Raw genomic sequence first — 14,231 nt, forward strand, 5'->3', positions numbered from 1 at the left:
GGGGATTGGAATGTTAGGTCTGGGTTCTGAAAGCCCGCACTGGCTGGAATTGTGGAGCTGAATGGCGAGGAGAAATTCTAGAAGGGGGAAAGAGGCAGGTAGGAGAGTTACCAGAGGCTGAGATGCAGTTTGAAAGTTTAGCCATTCCTTCCTTCTCCTCCATGACCCCGGGGTCTTCAGGACCCTGCCTGGCCCCCACGATCTCCTGTCAGGACAGAATCGCAGGCTGCCCCCAGGAGCCCAGCGTTTGGTGGGGTGGACGAAACAAGCAGGCAGGTGTGGCTGGGGGTCATAGGATGGGCAGGCACGCTGCTTCAGTGCACTGGGAAAGGGAGGAGGAGAGGACCCAGGTTGCCCTGGAATACCATCGAGAAATCAGGGCCTAGCCAGGCACCTGCCACTCTGGGAACTGTGTGTCACTGGCTATGAATGCCCCTGAACTGAACTGAAGTGAGCTCCCTGGCCTCTTCCGAGACCTTGCTCCTCCCAGAAGCTCCAGAATCACCAGGGGAATAGAGCTCAGACTGTCTGTGGGGCCTCGGCCTCTCTGTGCCTAGCCTCATGCAGTTTGAATCTGAACTTGGGCTGCTTTGACATCCCATCCCTGCACACAGACATGTCTAGCTCCTTTCCAGCCCTCGCAGACAGATGGCCTTCCCACCCATGCCCAGATCCAGAGGCCTTGGTGCCCCAGCTGGCCCTCATCTCATCTGCCCTTTTCTGACTTGGGCAGAGAAAGGAATATTCCTCCAAAATCCAGCTCCATCCTTCACTCATCTCAGCACACACACAGCCTTGAACAGGTAGCCCCACACACTCATGCTTGAAGGGACACCGTGACAAAAGCAGGCCGTGTTAGCATGTGCAGCCCTGAGCACCGGGCAGTTCTTCGCTCCTTATACATAAATCTAATTAGAACTCCCAGGGAACCGTGGCATCACCTCTTTGATCCTTCTACCAAATATTATTTGGAAATAATATTTTTAAACCCCTAATTTGCAAACCCAGAGCAGCCACTCTCACTTGATATTTAAAAATTAATGTTTGTGAAATTTTTGTTTCATGCAAAATGATCAATATTTATCAAGCATCCTGGAATCTGTCCTCAAGCCCTTGCTGTTTAGGAGCTACTGTTGATGAGGCCAGAGGAAGCTGGGAGCCTCTGAAATGATTAAAGTTATGGCTTAGGCTAATTTTCTTGCAACAGGTTTTAATCTCTGCAAATTACAAAGGGATTCTACCAACTAAAATGTTCTGGTGCAGAAGTTGGGCTGAAAGATTTTACTGGTGCATTTCAAATCTCCTTCTCACTTTCACATTCTGCATTATTTACTCTCCTGAGGGCTGCATTTAAACTTCACAGACATTTAGGCTGAATTAATTCCAAAATAATCTAGTGTGAGTCTCCCAGTTTCTCCTACAAAGAAGATAGTATTTGCATATCTCAGTGTTCCATCTCATAGCCTGCTTTTCTGTTTAACAAATAAAATGCCTGTCCTCTAACCCCTCCACACTCTTCTGAATTTCCAGTGCTTCGGGATGAATCAGAACAGCATCAGATACTGACACTGAGAAACCACATTTGATGAAAACATCTCTCAGCAACGCTGATGTACAGGGCTCTGATGAGCAATTTTCCAATGATGAACATTCTTTCCTTCAGTCATTCATCAAACATTTATTGAGCACAGTGGTTGGGCAGGATGGATGCAGATATGAATCAGACACGGCCTCTGCCCTGGAGGAGCTCTTGGGTGTATAAACACATAACAAAAGTGGATGGCAAGAGCAGAGATGAGGGGGATACAGTGTTCTGGAAGCCCGGGGTGATGGGCTCTGGCTGCACAGCTCAGGCACGGCTTCACATTCGAGACATGTTTGATCTGGATCTTGAAAGTTGCAGGCTACTTCCCAGGTGTAGAAAGGAAGACCAGCCCAGGTAGAGGCTCAGCACGGGCAAAGGCAGAAAAAGGCAGGGTATGTCTGAGGAACAGAAATTCAGTGTTGGTGTGGGTGGAATTTAGAATTGGGGTATGAGAGAGATGAGACACAGAGTCAGTTTGGAGGCAGGTAATGAAAATTGAAAATTAAGCCCAAGAGGTTTGACTTTACCTTAAAAGCCAAGGGAAGAACTAGGAGTGTTCACGGGCTTCCCTGGTGGCTCCGATGGTAAAGAATATGACCCGAGTTTGACCCCTGGGTCAGGAGATCCCCTGAAGAAGGGAATGGCTACCCACTCCAGTATTCTTGCCCGGAGAATTCTATGGACAGAGGAGCCTGGCAGGCCCATGGGGTCACAAAGAGTCAAACAAGACTAAGCGACTAACACTTTCACTTCACTTTTCACAGGAGGGGTTCAATAAGCTTTAGATTGACATGATGTGGTTTGAATACCTCTGACAGCAAAGTACAAGGTGGAATGGAAGACAGAGAAGAAAGTAGGAGGCTGTTCCATCATCCTTGTGAGAAAAGGGATGGATGAGGTTGCCATGGGGGCATAGGACCAGGCAACTGTTGGGGAGAACATTGAGAGATTGAGAGTCATTTCATCAGTCTATCGGAAGTAGTGATGAATTAAATGGAGGTGGTTGTGAGGGGAGATTATGAATTGAGGGCCACCCCAGGCTTTGAGTTTGAAGAAGTCAGTGAGCACCCATCTCTAAACAGCCAACATTTCCCGTGTCAACAAGTGATGAGACTTCATTAACATCAGAAGTGGCAGTTGTTCCTTCATGATTTTCCTAACTTGTGACTCATCTAGAATTAAAGAATTCCTAAGCTGACTATGTCCTGGGATTATAGACTCATATACATTAGGTATAAGACATTAGGGCTTCCCAGGTGTCACCAGGAGTAAAGAACCTGTCTGCTAATGCAGGGGACATAAGAGACACATGTTAGATCCCCTGGAGAAGGGCATGGCAAACCACCCCAGTATTCTTGCCAGGAAATCCCATGGACAGAGGAGCCGGGCAGGCTAAAGTCCATAGGGTCGCAAACAGTCAGACATGACTGAAGCAACTCAGCACCCACACGTGCATAAGACTTTAACCTTCTCAGAGTACCCCATATACTGATATCTGGGGGATTCTGGGATTAGGCGATGCAGTGTCAGTGAAAGAGGCATCTAATAAGTACCCCTGGACCAATAGAAGGAGAGGAAGGAAGCAGGTATTAGGTCACTACACAGAAGAACTTTGTGGCACCAAAGCAATGGACTGCCTCTCAGGGGCAATGAGGTACCCATCCTCCCCACCACCCCCATCACTATTACTTTGAATGGTTAAGCAAATGCCAAGTCCTCTCTCCAAGATGTTATTGAGGGAATTCATGCCCTAGGAAGGCTGTTATGATGTGTGTCCTTTAAGTTTCAGCTTCCTTAAACTCTATTTGAATACATGGTTGAAGCAACAATGACCTCAGGAATGGATGATCTCCGCCCTCAAATATCATAAGGGTTTCTGTAGGCAAAGAGAACAGGCTTGTCCTAGGTAGCTCTGAGGGAGGACCAGCTAGAGGGGGATACAAGGGCAGTTTACAAAGCAGCTTTCTTATAGAGATGTCTGGACCTGAAATTGGCCATTCAAGGAAGAGGTGGACTCAGAGAACCACTCAGTAGGCCGTCAGTGGTGCCACAGCTCTAAGTAGAGTTGGATTGGATGGTTCTCATGGCTTGCCAACTCTGACATTCTATAATTCTAAGCTCCTAATGCCCAGGAAAGGGCTTTTTCTACCTAGAAGCCCCAACTGGGCCCACCTCACTAAGAAGCACCATGAACTTGAAAATGGGCTGCTATGAGGGTCATCATTATCCCACTTTATGGAATTGTTTATCTGTTATTTTTCTCCATAACTCTTTCTCCCATCAACTAATAGACTGGAGGGATGGGCTATCTTACACTTTCAGTGTCTCTAGCACCTAACTGAAAGCCTGAAATAGAAGAGATACCCCAGGATGCTGTCAATTAAATGAAAGAATCCTTTCTAAAAATTCACAAATACTAATACAAATATTCTGTGTCCCAGATCTCGAGACAGATTTGCAGGAGACCCAAAGATGAACTCTACCCTCAGCAACTCCTTGCATGCACGTATGCATGCTGAAAAAAAAAAAAAAAAAACTGTACTACAGTATTTCAAGGACATTTGAACATCGTAGTCAAAGGGCTCAGTTTAGTTGGAAAATCCCTTCAAGAACATTTTTAGAGGGTAGTGCATCCAGCTGTGATACACAGCCATGCTTGAAGCAGGCTGTTCCAGCTTACTCTTCCTATAGCTCCAGATTTTGGGGAGGAAGGTGGAAATGATCTTTACTACAACAAGTATGCATACTGTATGAAAGGCAGTAGCAATTTGTATGAATATTTCTTAAAACAAGAGGCTCTGATGAGATGTCAGTGTGTTCTGACCATATTTCATGCTGCCCCAGGCTCTGAGATGTGCTGTCATCCCCGTGGGCCATTGGGTTCTTTGATAGAAACACAGGCAAGGCCCATTCAGTGCACAGGGCAGCCTTCCCACTGGTGGGCTGTCCTCCCATCTCAGCCCCCAGTCTTGCCTCATTCTCAGCTCAGAGGCAAGGGCTTTAAAAGGCTTTTTAATGCCTTTTCCAAATGGAGAGCATCAAGGATAACAGCAGAGATGACCATTAAGGCCAGGAGAGAAAGCATTTCTAGAGCCTGCAGAGACTGCCTGGAAGAGAGCTGAGCGCAGAGCCTGGCCATGGACCACTTGTTCTGATTTGTGGGGTCTAATTTGATAATTTGATGCAAGATCAGTAACTCACTCCAAAAAGAACTTATTTGCAGAACACATTTCCCAGGGAGCACCACTGATTCTGCCAAAGAATTTCCCAGCACGCAAGGAGGAGGAGTCCTTGACTTTCTCCTGCTCCAATCCCCAGGCGCTGTCGGGAAGTCCAACTTGGAGAACCTTTTGTACTGAGAAGAAAAGACTATAATCGGGTGTTTCTTTGCGGCTCTGGAATAAAGCAGCTTTTCATTTCCATGTCACATGAAGGGGCAAGTGTAGAACCATCCAGTTTTGAAGGACTGACAAAGCTTTATTTAGGCCCTGAATATTTTCTTAGTTATTTTTAGTTTATGGCTGTCAGCACTTTAGATCAGGAGCCAGGACCAGGTGTGAAGGCTCAGTACCTCACTGTTGAGACCTGGGGGGAATTTTATTTATTTTAAATTTTCATTTAGTTAGTTAGTTACTTATTCTTGGCTGTGCCGGGTCTTCATTGCTGCACCAGCTTCTCTCTCGTTGCGTCCAGTGGGGGTTACTCTCTAGTTACGATGTGCAGGCTTCTCATGGCGGTGGTTTCTCTTGTGCAGCACGGGCTCTAGGTTGTGGAGCCTCAGTAGTTGTGGCTTCTGGGCTCTAGAGCTCAAGCTCAGTAATTGTGGCTCAGGGGCTTAGTTGCTCTGAGGTATGTGGGATCTTCCCGGACCGGGGATCAAACCTGTGTCTCCTGCATTGGCAGGTGGATTCTTTACCACTGAGCCACCAGGGAACCTGTGGGTGGGATTTTAAATTTTATGTATCAAACATTCATGTGGTTCTTACTGTGCACCAGGTACTACTGTAACTGCTGTATAAATATCACTGAATCCTCATGACATTGCCATCAGGCGCTTCATATCCCCATTCTACAGATGAGGAAACTGAGGCACAGAGAGATTACAGTATTTGTCCGAGGTCAAATCAGGATTCTGCCTCCAGGGCCCATGCTTTAAACCTTAATGCCAAGGAGGCTTTGTCTTGTCTCTAGAAAACCCGTGGATTACTGCAGTAGGAGTTTGAGGCTACGGTCTCCCCGACAGGCCAGTTGTAGATGTGTATGAACTGGCTGTATTCCTGCTTCCTCAGCAAACTCCCTCCAGCCATCTTGCTGGATACCCTCCTCCACCTTTCCTTTTGCATTTGACATTGCCATTACCCCATTTTCAGTCCAACAGACCTCAGAGCAAATCCGAAGCAGAATCTCACTCAGAGACAAGTGCGTCTCCTTTAAGAACAACAAACACCGAAGCACTTTTTAAATAAACCGAGTGTTGAATATTCATAGTACAGAAAGACAACTTTCCTCTACAAAAAAGACTTAATCTCAGGATTTCTTTAACTAGCACTAACATCCCACCCATGCTTTGAATTATTTGATTGTTAATTGTTAACGACTTAACCTGGAAACTCCCACATCCACTGTGCTTACAGCCAAAGACCCACTGGGCCACTTGCCCGTGGAAAACTAATTAGAACGGAGAGTGGAAACAGAGCTCTGAAAGAAGCAGTCTTGGGAATACAGGATTCAGTCTTCATGCAGCCTCCTCGGAAACACCTTGATTGCAAGCTCGAGAGCTTCCTGAGTGCAGCGCAGCTGCTCCCGGTGCTCCGGCCCGGAGCGATAACCAAGCCTCATCCTTTCCCCAGAGAGGATCACGGTTTGCTTGTGGTCCCCAAAGTATGGTCCCTGGACCAGCAGCACCGGCAGCTGTGAAAAGCACTGCTGCTGCTGCTAAGTCGCTTCAGTCGTGTCCAACTCTGTGCGACCCCATAGACGGCAGCCCACCAGGCTCCCCCGTCCCTGGGATTCTCCAGGCAAGAACACTGGAGTGGGTTGCCATTTCCTTCTGCAGTGCATGAAAGTGAAAAGTGAGAGTGAAGTCGCTCAGTCGTGTCCGACTCTTAGCGACCTCATGGACTACAGCCCACCAGGCTCCTCTGTCCATGGGATTTTCCAGGCGAGAGTGCTGGAGTGGGGCACAGGCAGCTTAAAAAGGCACTTCCTTCCTCCTTCCCCACCCCCTAACCACCCCACTCCCCCATCCCCGACCCCCCCACCCCACCTCCGCCCGTGCTCTACACTCCACACAGCAGCGGGAGGGACCTGGTTAGCATGTCAGTTCCACCCCGCAGTGGCCAGTCCTGTCACAGGATGAACAGCCAAAGTCCATTCACATTAGCTCTTGGGCCTCATTTAGCTCTTGAACCTCATTTAGCTCTTGGGCCTCATTTTCTTCCCCAGCCCCATGCTGTTTACTGCACACACTAGGCCTGTGTGGGTCAGAAGGTGGGCCCCAGTGATCGAGGGTGTCACAAAGCCCTCCAGGGGCTGTCTAATCCATTTGCCCTGCCCACATCCCCAGGAAGAACTGGGCAGGTTAGTCACCTGCCACAGACACACACCTGGGCAAACAGGCAGAAAAGAGGTGCGTGGCTGTGAAATCCAGAGTCAACTCCTCAGCACCTCAGCCCAAGGAGCTCATGGACCATAGTACCACGTGCCCCGCCAGGCCCACAGTCAGCGCTCCATGTGTCTGTACCCCCACGGTCCTCTGGTACCTTTTATAAACAAGAAGACTGAAGCCCAGGATGGCTCAGCCGCTTACCAGGGTTACAGCCAGGGAGAGCTGGAAGCAGGGCTGGGAGCAGAGTCCCATGTTCTTGCTTCCACTCGTCCCAACTCTGATGCCCATTCTAGTCTCTACGCCAGAGAGGCTTGGAAGAAGAAGGAGCTAGGCTGGGGGCTGGGAACCCAGCTCTAGGAATTATTATTAGCCTTCTTAATTCCATACATTCAGCTTTCCTTTTTTTTTTTTTTTAACGCTGTTTCCATACTTAACTCGGTTTCCGTTCCAATTAAGCTCTCTGTGTGCTGCGGCCTCTCTCCTGCCAGGTTTAATTGCCCTTATTTAAATTCTTTAATTAAAAGTATTGTGTGTTTCCAGATCCTGTAGTTGTAAGTATTACAGAAATAATTTAGATGACTGGACTGGTAAACCAAGGAACTTCGCCCTCCCCCGAGGGTGGGGCTGGCAGGGGCTCTCTGGTGAGGTTGAGAACCTGCTAACGGGTGGTCCTGGTTCCTTCCTCCTCGCTCCCCCACCCCCGTGCTCTACATGCCACACAGCAGCCCGAGGGACCCAGTTAGCATGTCAGTCCCACCCCGCAGGGGCCAGTCCTGTCACCGGATGAAGAGCCAAAGTCCCTTCACACAGCCTGCCCCTCTCTCAGCTCCTGGGTGTCCTCTCCTCCCCCAACCCCATGCTGTTCCCTGCACACACCAGGCCTCTGTGGGTGCGGGAGCTTCATTCTGGGTCACAAGGCTCCCCGATGCACTTAGACTCCTTTTTTCCTCCCTCACGCCTTGCCCAGCTCGCACCTTCTCAGGATCACCCCCAAGCATCTCCTGCTGCTGCAGCCTGCCTCCTGCTCACAGCAGTTCCTGAATCCTCCCAACCTGTTGGACTTAGTCTATCTGGGCTGCTAGTATAAAGAGAAGACCAGTGACTGGGAACCTTGAACAACAAACATTTATTACTCACCATTCTGGAGGCTGGAAAGTTCAGGATCAAGGCGCCAGCAGATTTGGTGTCTGGTGAGAACCCTCTTCCTGGTTTTCACACGGCCACCTTTTCACTGTGTCCTCACGTGGCCCGTAGAAAGAGACCATCTCTCCTGCGTCTCTTATAAGTGCGCTAATTGCATCAGGAGGGCTCCACCTCTGGGACCTAATCCCTCCCAAAGGTCCTACCTCGCATCACGCTGGGGATCAGGGCTTCACCACTTGAATTTATAGGGGACACATTCAATCCACAGCACTGTTCTCCATTTTTGTGCATAATCTTAGCACCTTTAACACATGTAAAGAATCTACTGTTCTCTCTTCCCCCTAGAATACAGGGGGAAGATGCCCTCACTGAGGTTGTGTCTCCTTCACAGCCCTGCTCTCCACAAAGAGAAAGTTCTCCTCCTGTTTAGTCACTGGTGACAGTGGCCAGTAACTATTCCCAGAATGTAATAAGTGAAAGTGAAGTCGCTCAGTCATGTCCGACTCTTTGCAACCCATGGACTGTAGCCTACCAAGCTCCTCCATCCATGGGATTCTCCAGGCAAGAATACTGGAGTGAGGCACTCATTAAATACTGGATGGATGGATAGAGCGATGAATCACGTCTTTGCAGAGAACTCTCAAAAGAATGAGATCAACCTGACTCCAGAGCCCCTGGGGCTCAACGGGTGGCCGTCCTCCACCCCAAGCTGTGGCGCACCAGCAGCTCTCAGTCTAGTTCACCAACAGGCCTGGGCGGGGATGAATGGAGGGGAGGGTCCAGCCACTCGGCCTGATGGGGAGCAGTGAAGGCGGCAGACTCCCAGCCTGACTCTGCCACTGACTGACCATGTGGCCCAACTCTCTGAGCCTCTGCAATTCTACAAAATAGGGATAATTCTTAGCTCCACTGCTCAACGTTATTGTGAGGAACACTTGAAACAGTGTGTGAAGCACTTAACGCAGTGCAAGGGACGCGAGGAATGAGCCCTGACCATCACTACTTCTATCTCAGGGCAGAGCCTGCAGGTAGAGGTAAGGATAGCAACCCCACCAGGTTGCCCCCAAAGGTGCTGAGCTCACTGTGAAGGGACTGAATAAAGAAAAGGAGTCTCCGCAATTGTGGCAAATCGAACTTGCCCAGGAATGGGGTGAGACTCCAGGGTTTGCTCAATGACAGAGCTTGAGGTCTGGGAAGGAGGGAGACTGGCTGGTGACCAGCACAGCTGCACATCAGAGAGTGGGCTGGCTCCTCTCTCCATAGCCCACATGTGTCCCAAGATGTATACCAGGCCTCCAATGTGGCCTTACTACTCTGTTCTAGAAGATTCTCCTCCAAAGCCTCTGGGGAGAGAGCTCTCCTGGCCTCATTCTCCACCCTCAGGCCCAGATGCCCTCACTGAGGTTGTGTCTCCTTCACAGCCCTGCTCTTGGCCTGACTCCGTTTCTCCCACAGCCTTCCCGGAGGCCATACAGGCTGTTTCTGCCTCAGGGTCACCATGCTTCCCGTGTCTTGGGTGCTGAGAGTGCGTCTGGGTCAGGGTAGGGCCTGGGAAATGCCATATTTGAGTCTCTGAAGGAACACTCTGCTTCTCAAAGGCCTCTGCCCCACCTCCCTCTCTGGGCCTTGGCATGGTGCCCCTGAGGAAGGCTTAGAATGTGCCTGACTGGCTGGCAGGAAAGGAGAGGGCTATGGACGCCTCTGTTTTGGACAAGTTTCTCCAGATTTCAGTGGTCTGGGCTTGGTGACGGTTGGCAAGGCCTGTCCTGGCCTTGAGGACATCCTGAACTGTCAGAATCCTCGTCTATCCCTTTTCTGCCTGTTGTGCACTTCTGGAGCCCCAATCCTGACACCGTGAATAGCTTCATATCCATCTGTTGTGTTATAGCTGTTAAAGGGGTTGCCCATCGAGCCTTCTGCTCAGTCTTCAGTCATCAGGACCAAAGTTGCCATCTGGCCCTGGAGAGAAAGGAAGCAGAAGGGCAGAGCAGCTTGCCCCAGGCAGAAGCATCTTTGTCCAGGCCTCTCCTCTGTCTCACCACCCGAATCACCAGCAGACCTTGTGATTAGAGAGCTGGGCTAGTTTCATCCCCATCCTGCCTGAGCTCTCCTCCAGCCTCACAGAATAATACATCCCACCATGCTGCCGGGGATACAGGAGGATTGGGGGGGCTGGCCCCAGGCCCACAAAGCACTAGACCCAGCCTGGGTGTGGGCAGCAGAGCGCTCAGGCCTCGCTTAGAGCAGGTGTCACAAGGGACTCCTCTGGATTCAAAAGCCAAGATTTTGAGGGACAGGGAGAGGACCCAAGGTGGAGCACAGCTTCTGAAGATGCGACTTGAGGCTGGCCAACAAAGTCATCCAGGCAGGGCTCGGGAGCGTGGTGTGACCACCAAAGTGCAGCTTCCTTGGCTGTGTCCAAGGAGCCTCTTGTCCAGTGGAGACGAGGTGGGGACCCTCTGCTCCGTGGTCAGTTCTGAGTGATACACAATTACTGGAGTTTGTCCATGGGAGGGCACCCAGGGTGGGAAAATGAAACCGGATTGTCTCACAAGGAACTGGAAATGTTTCACCTGGTAGAGAATGGAACTAGGGGGGACTGTGGGCCCCATCTTCCCCTATGGTAAAGGAGAAGGTGGAGAAGAAGGAGCCCACCCACCTCTGGAAACCTCAGGGCACAGGCTGGGGCCCCTTGCTGTTTGCCCCCGAGACAACAATTTTCCTTCAGTGGAGGAGAATTCTCCCAAGACAGAGAGGCCCTGGAAAGAGTGCCCAGCCAGGGTTCAGTCAGCTTGCAGGTGAGAGTGACAGGGCCAGCCTTCCACATCTCTTCCAACACAGGGACCCAGGGGCCATTCCAAGCCCTGGCCTGGTGGCCCATCATCCCTCGGCCCCTCAGAGCCCGAGCCTGAGGGCTTCTGTCTGGCTGCACCTCTGGGCCCCAGGCGAGCTGCTTTTATTGTGCTCTCTCCACTCTTGGGATCAGTGAGTCCCTACTCTCCTCGGGGAAGTGCTGGGGTCGGGGCACACGGGGAGAAACTGCCTTTCTCCCTTGAATGCTTCTAAGGAGGTTTGCAGTCCCCGGGCCATCTCCCACACACAGGAAATGGGGAGTCCCACAGCCCCTCCCAGACACGCATATAAAACATACTCCTTACCCTCCTCTGCCACCCAGGCTCCTTCATCTGCTGTTCAAAATCCCTCTGAGAGAGCTGGATTTTTGTTTTAATTTTTTTTAGCTGAAGAATAACATATACACAGATAGAACCGTCCAAACATACATACCAAAGTTAGTGTTCAACTCAATAATTTAAAACAAAGCCAACATTTAGGTAGCCGCCAGCCAGGTCAGGAAATAGCACACTCCCCACTCCCAAGAAGCATCCTTTGGTCTACTGTCAATCATTTTCCCCCTCCCACCTCCCCAAGATACCCACCCCTGACTCTGAGTCTGTGGTCTTATTTTGCCTGTTTGGAAAGTATGTATAAGTCTAATTGTGTATGTGTTCTTTGTCTGGCTTCTTTTGCTAGTATTGTATTTGTAGGATTTGTCCTTAATGGATGGAGCTCGGGTTTGGTCATTTTTAAGGCTGAGTACAAGTTATGTGAATAACCACAAGTTATTTATCCATTGTACTCTTGATGGACATTTCGGTGGTGTCCAGGTTGGAGCTTTTATAAACCATGCTTCAGAACCGGTGCAGACAGTTCTGGATACCTGCCTGGGCATGGGATCAGTGGGTCTCAGGGCTGTGTACACTCAGCTGCAGGAGATGCTGCTCATTTCCCAGGTGGTTGGAAGACCTGAGTCTCAGTGTTCTCTTGAGGTGTCAGTGGTTGCCATGGGGACAGTAGTGGCCAAGGGGATGGCTTCCTTACAGAAGAGAAGTGTGTCCCCCTCTATCACAGGGTGCTGTTCGCTGGGATGGGCATGGGGGCAGCTGGGGGGTGCACTACAGAGTCCTGCTTGTGGAGGGGGAGTCAGTTAGGAGACTGGTGCAGTTGTCCAGGTTACATCTGCCTGAACCAGGGCAGATGTGATGGCATGGGGATAAGAGGATAGTTACAGGGTATCAGGAGGAATTGGTAGGACTTGGTGCCTAATCAGTACTGGGGAGAAGCAGAGGTGTCAGTGGAAATGCTTGCTTATTGCTGAGATGGGAAGCACAGGAGTAGATTCTGGGGAAAAGTGAGTTTCCATATACTCCAGTACCATGAAGCTCCAGGAGGCCAACTTATAAGAGCCTGACTGCTTGGGAGGCCAAAGTCGGGCTGAGCACATCTTTGATGAAACTCAGAGATACTCTGAGATTCTGGACCTTCACCCAGGTGCCAGCCAGCAGCCTCAGAGTGTCCAAGGCCTGCAAGGATCTCACTAAAAGCAAAAATTGGAGGTTTCTTTTTTGCTGCTGTAGAACTGCTTTAAGAAGCAGAACCTCCCTTCTTTCAAGGGCTTTGAGCATAAACTGAGTCTGCATGGCTACAGAACCTTCTGGGACATCAGCAGCATAGAGGGAAACCACGCATACCCAGGGCTGACCAAGCCCAGGGCCGTAAGACAGGATCTAGGAGTGTGGGTTTGGTTGAGGCCAGCACTGATGACTCCAGAGGTTCAGTTGGGAGCAAGGACCCTAAATGCAGGAGGTCCTGGGCCTCTGGTGATGCTCACATTCAGACCAATCATGGGGCGGTCCCAAGGAACTAGGATTTACAGAATAAATGGGGAGCAGGGCCCAGCCCCCGTGGCAGGTGCAATAGAAGCAAACCAGCATGCCACACGCAGCTAATAGATGGAAGCTGGGCTGGGGCATTTCTGTCCTCTTTCCTAACAAAAGACTAGGGCCCTGTGAAGAAAACAAAGGCACAGGGTTCCATCTCGGGGAGGAAACCAGCACCTGGGGATGAGGAGCCTCAGGCTCTGTGGGCATGCTGACCCCAGACCCCCTGCAGCCTCCCAGGATCCCACGCATCTGCACCCACAAGTAATCCCCACCAGCCACTGGGCCTGAGGCTCCCCCACACCCTCTGACCCCACTCTCCACCCTGGCTCCTAGGGAGGCCCCATTCAGAACCGCAAGTCCAAGCGCTGTCTGGAGCTGCAGGAGAACAATGAAGCGGAATTCGGCTTCCAGCTGGTGCTGCAGAGGTGTTCGGGCCAGCACTGGAGCATCACCAACGTCCTGAGGAGCCTGGCATCCTGACCCCGCTGGGGGCTGCCCCCACGCCCCGCCCCTTTGCTACTGTGTAGCACCTGCTGCAATGCTGCCTGCTGTCCGTGTGGGGGTGTTTGGAGTCTGGGGAACCAGGTTGGTGAGCCCCCAAAAGAGCTTTGTATTTCCTATTCAATTTTCATGGAGTTTATAGAAAGATGCCGAATGGTGGGTGAGGGTATAATATCATAAACTATTTTGCAACTGTAAATAGGGGACACGTGGAAAATATTTATAACTGACAATAAAATACCATTGATTAAGAAAAGGGGTGTTGCAGTCATTTGGTGGAGATTCAGGCCTGGCTCCTCTGACTGAACATGGAGCCCAAGATGTGGCTGTGCTTGCCTTCCCTGCTCCCATGTCAGAGACACGAGGCTTCAAGGCCGTGCAGACAATGGGAGCTTGTTGTGCAAGCTGCCAGCTTTCTCTGTGGGGCCCAGGAAGACGAGACGGGCACCTCGACCTCAGGGTCACCTCCAGAGAGAGGGTTCCCTCTGCCTCCACAAGACGCCTTAGTCCTTCATCCTGAGAAACAGGAAGGCTCATCAGCCACTGGGCTTCGGACCACACTGCTCTCCGGAAGCCACCGCCTTCACCTCCCAAAGCTGTCCATGGCTCAGGCCCTCAGCAGTGAGACTTGTGTCAGCAACTGCCACGTCCAGCTGCTGAGACCATTAACTCC

General features: G+C 50.7%; 1 protein-coding gene across 3 annotated transcripts in view; it reads left to right on the forward strand.

The window, feature by feature from the left end:
- The window catches only part of GALNT18 (polypeptide N-acetylgalactosaminyltransferase 18), a 362,854-nt gene extending 349,040 nt beyond the window's left edge, over positions 1-13,814 (forward strand). For 2 of the 3 annotated variants that reach the window (XM_040258372.1, XM_040258375.1), the window contains one exon: positions 13,391-13,814. In XM_040258372.1, the coding sequence (XP_040114306.1) occupies positions 13,391-13,537 (147 nt within the window). In that variant the 3' untranslated portion in view covers positions 13,538-13,814. The remainder of the gene's footprint in view (positions 1-13,390) is intronic. The other variant, XM_040258374.1, reaches the window with a different exon arrangement.
- Positions 13,815-14,231: the final 417 nt, after the last annotated feature.

Source organism: Oryx dammah, unplaced genomic scaffold, assembly GCF_014754425.2.
Source record: "Oryx dammah isolate SB20612 unplaced genomic scaffold, SCBI_Odam_1.1 HiC_scaffold_17, whole genome shotgun sequence".
In the NCBI taxonomy this organism is placed as follows: Eukaryota; Metazoa; Chordata; class Mammalia; order Artiodactyla; family Bovidae; genus Oryx; species Oryx dammah.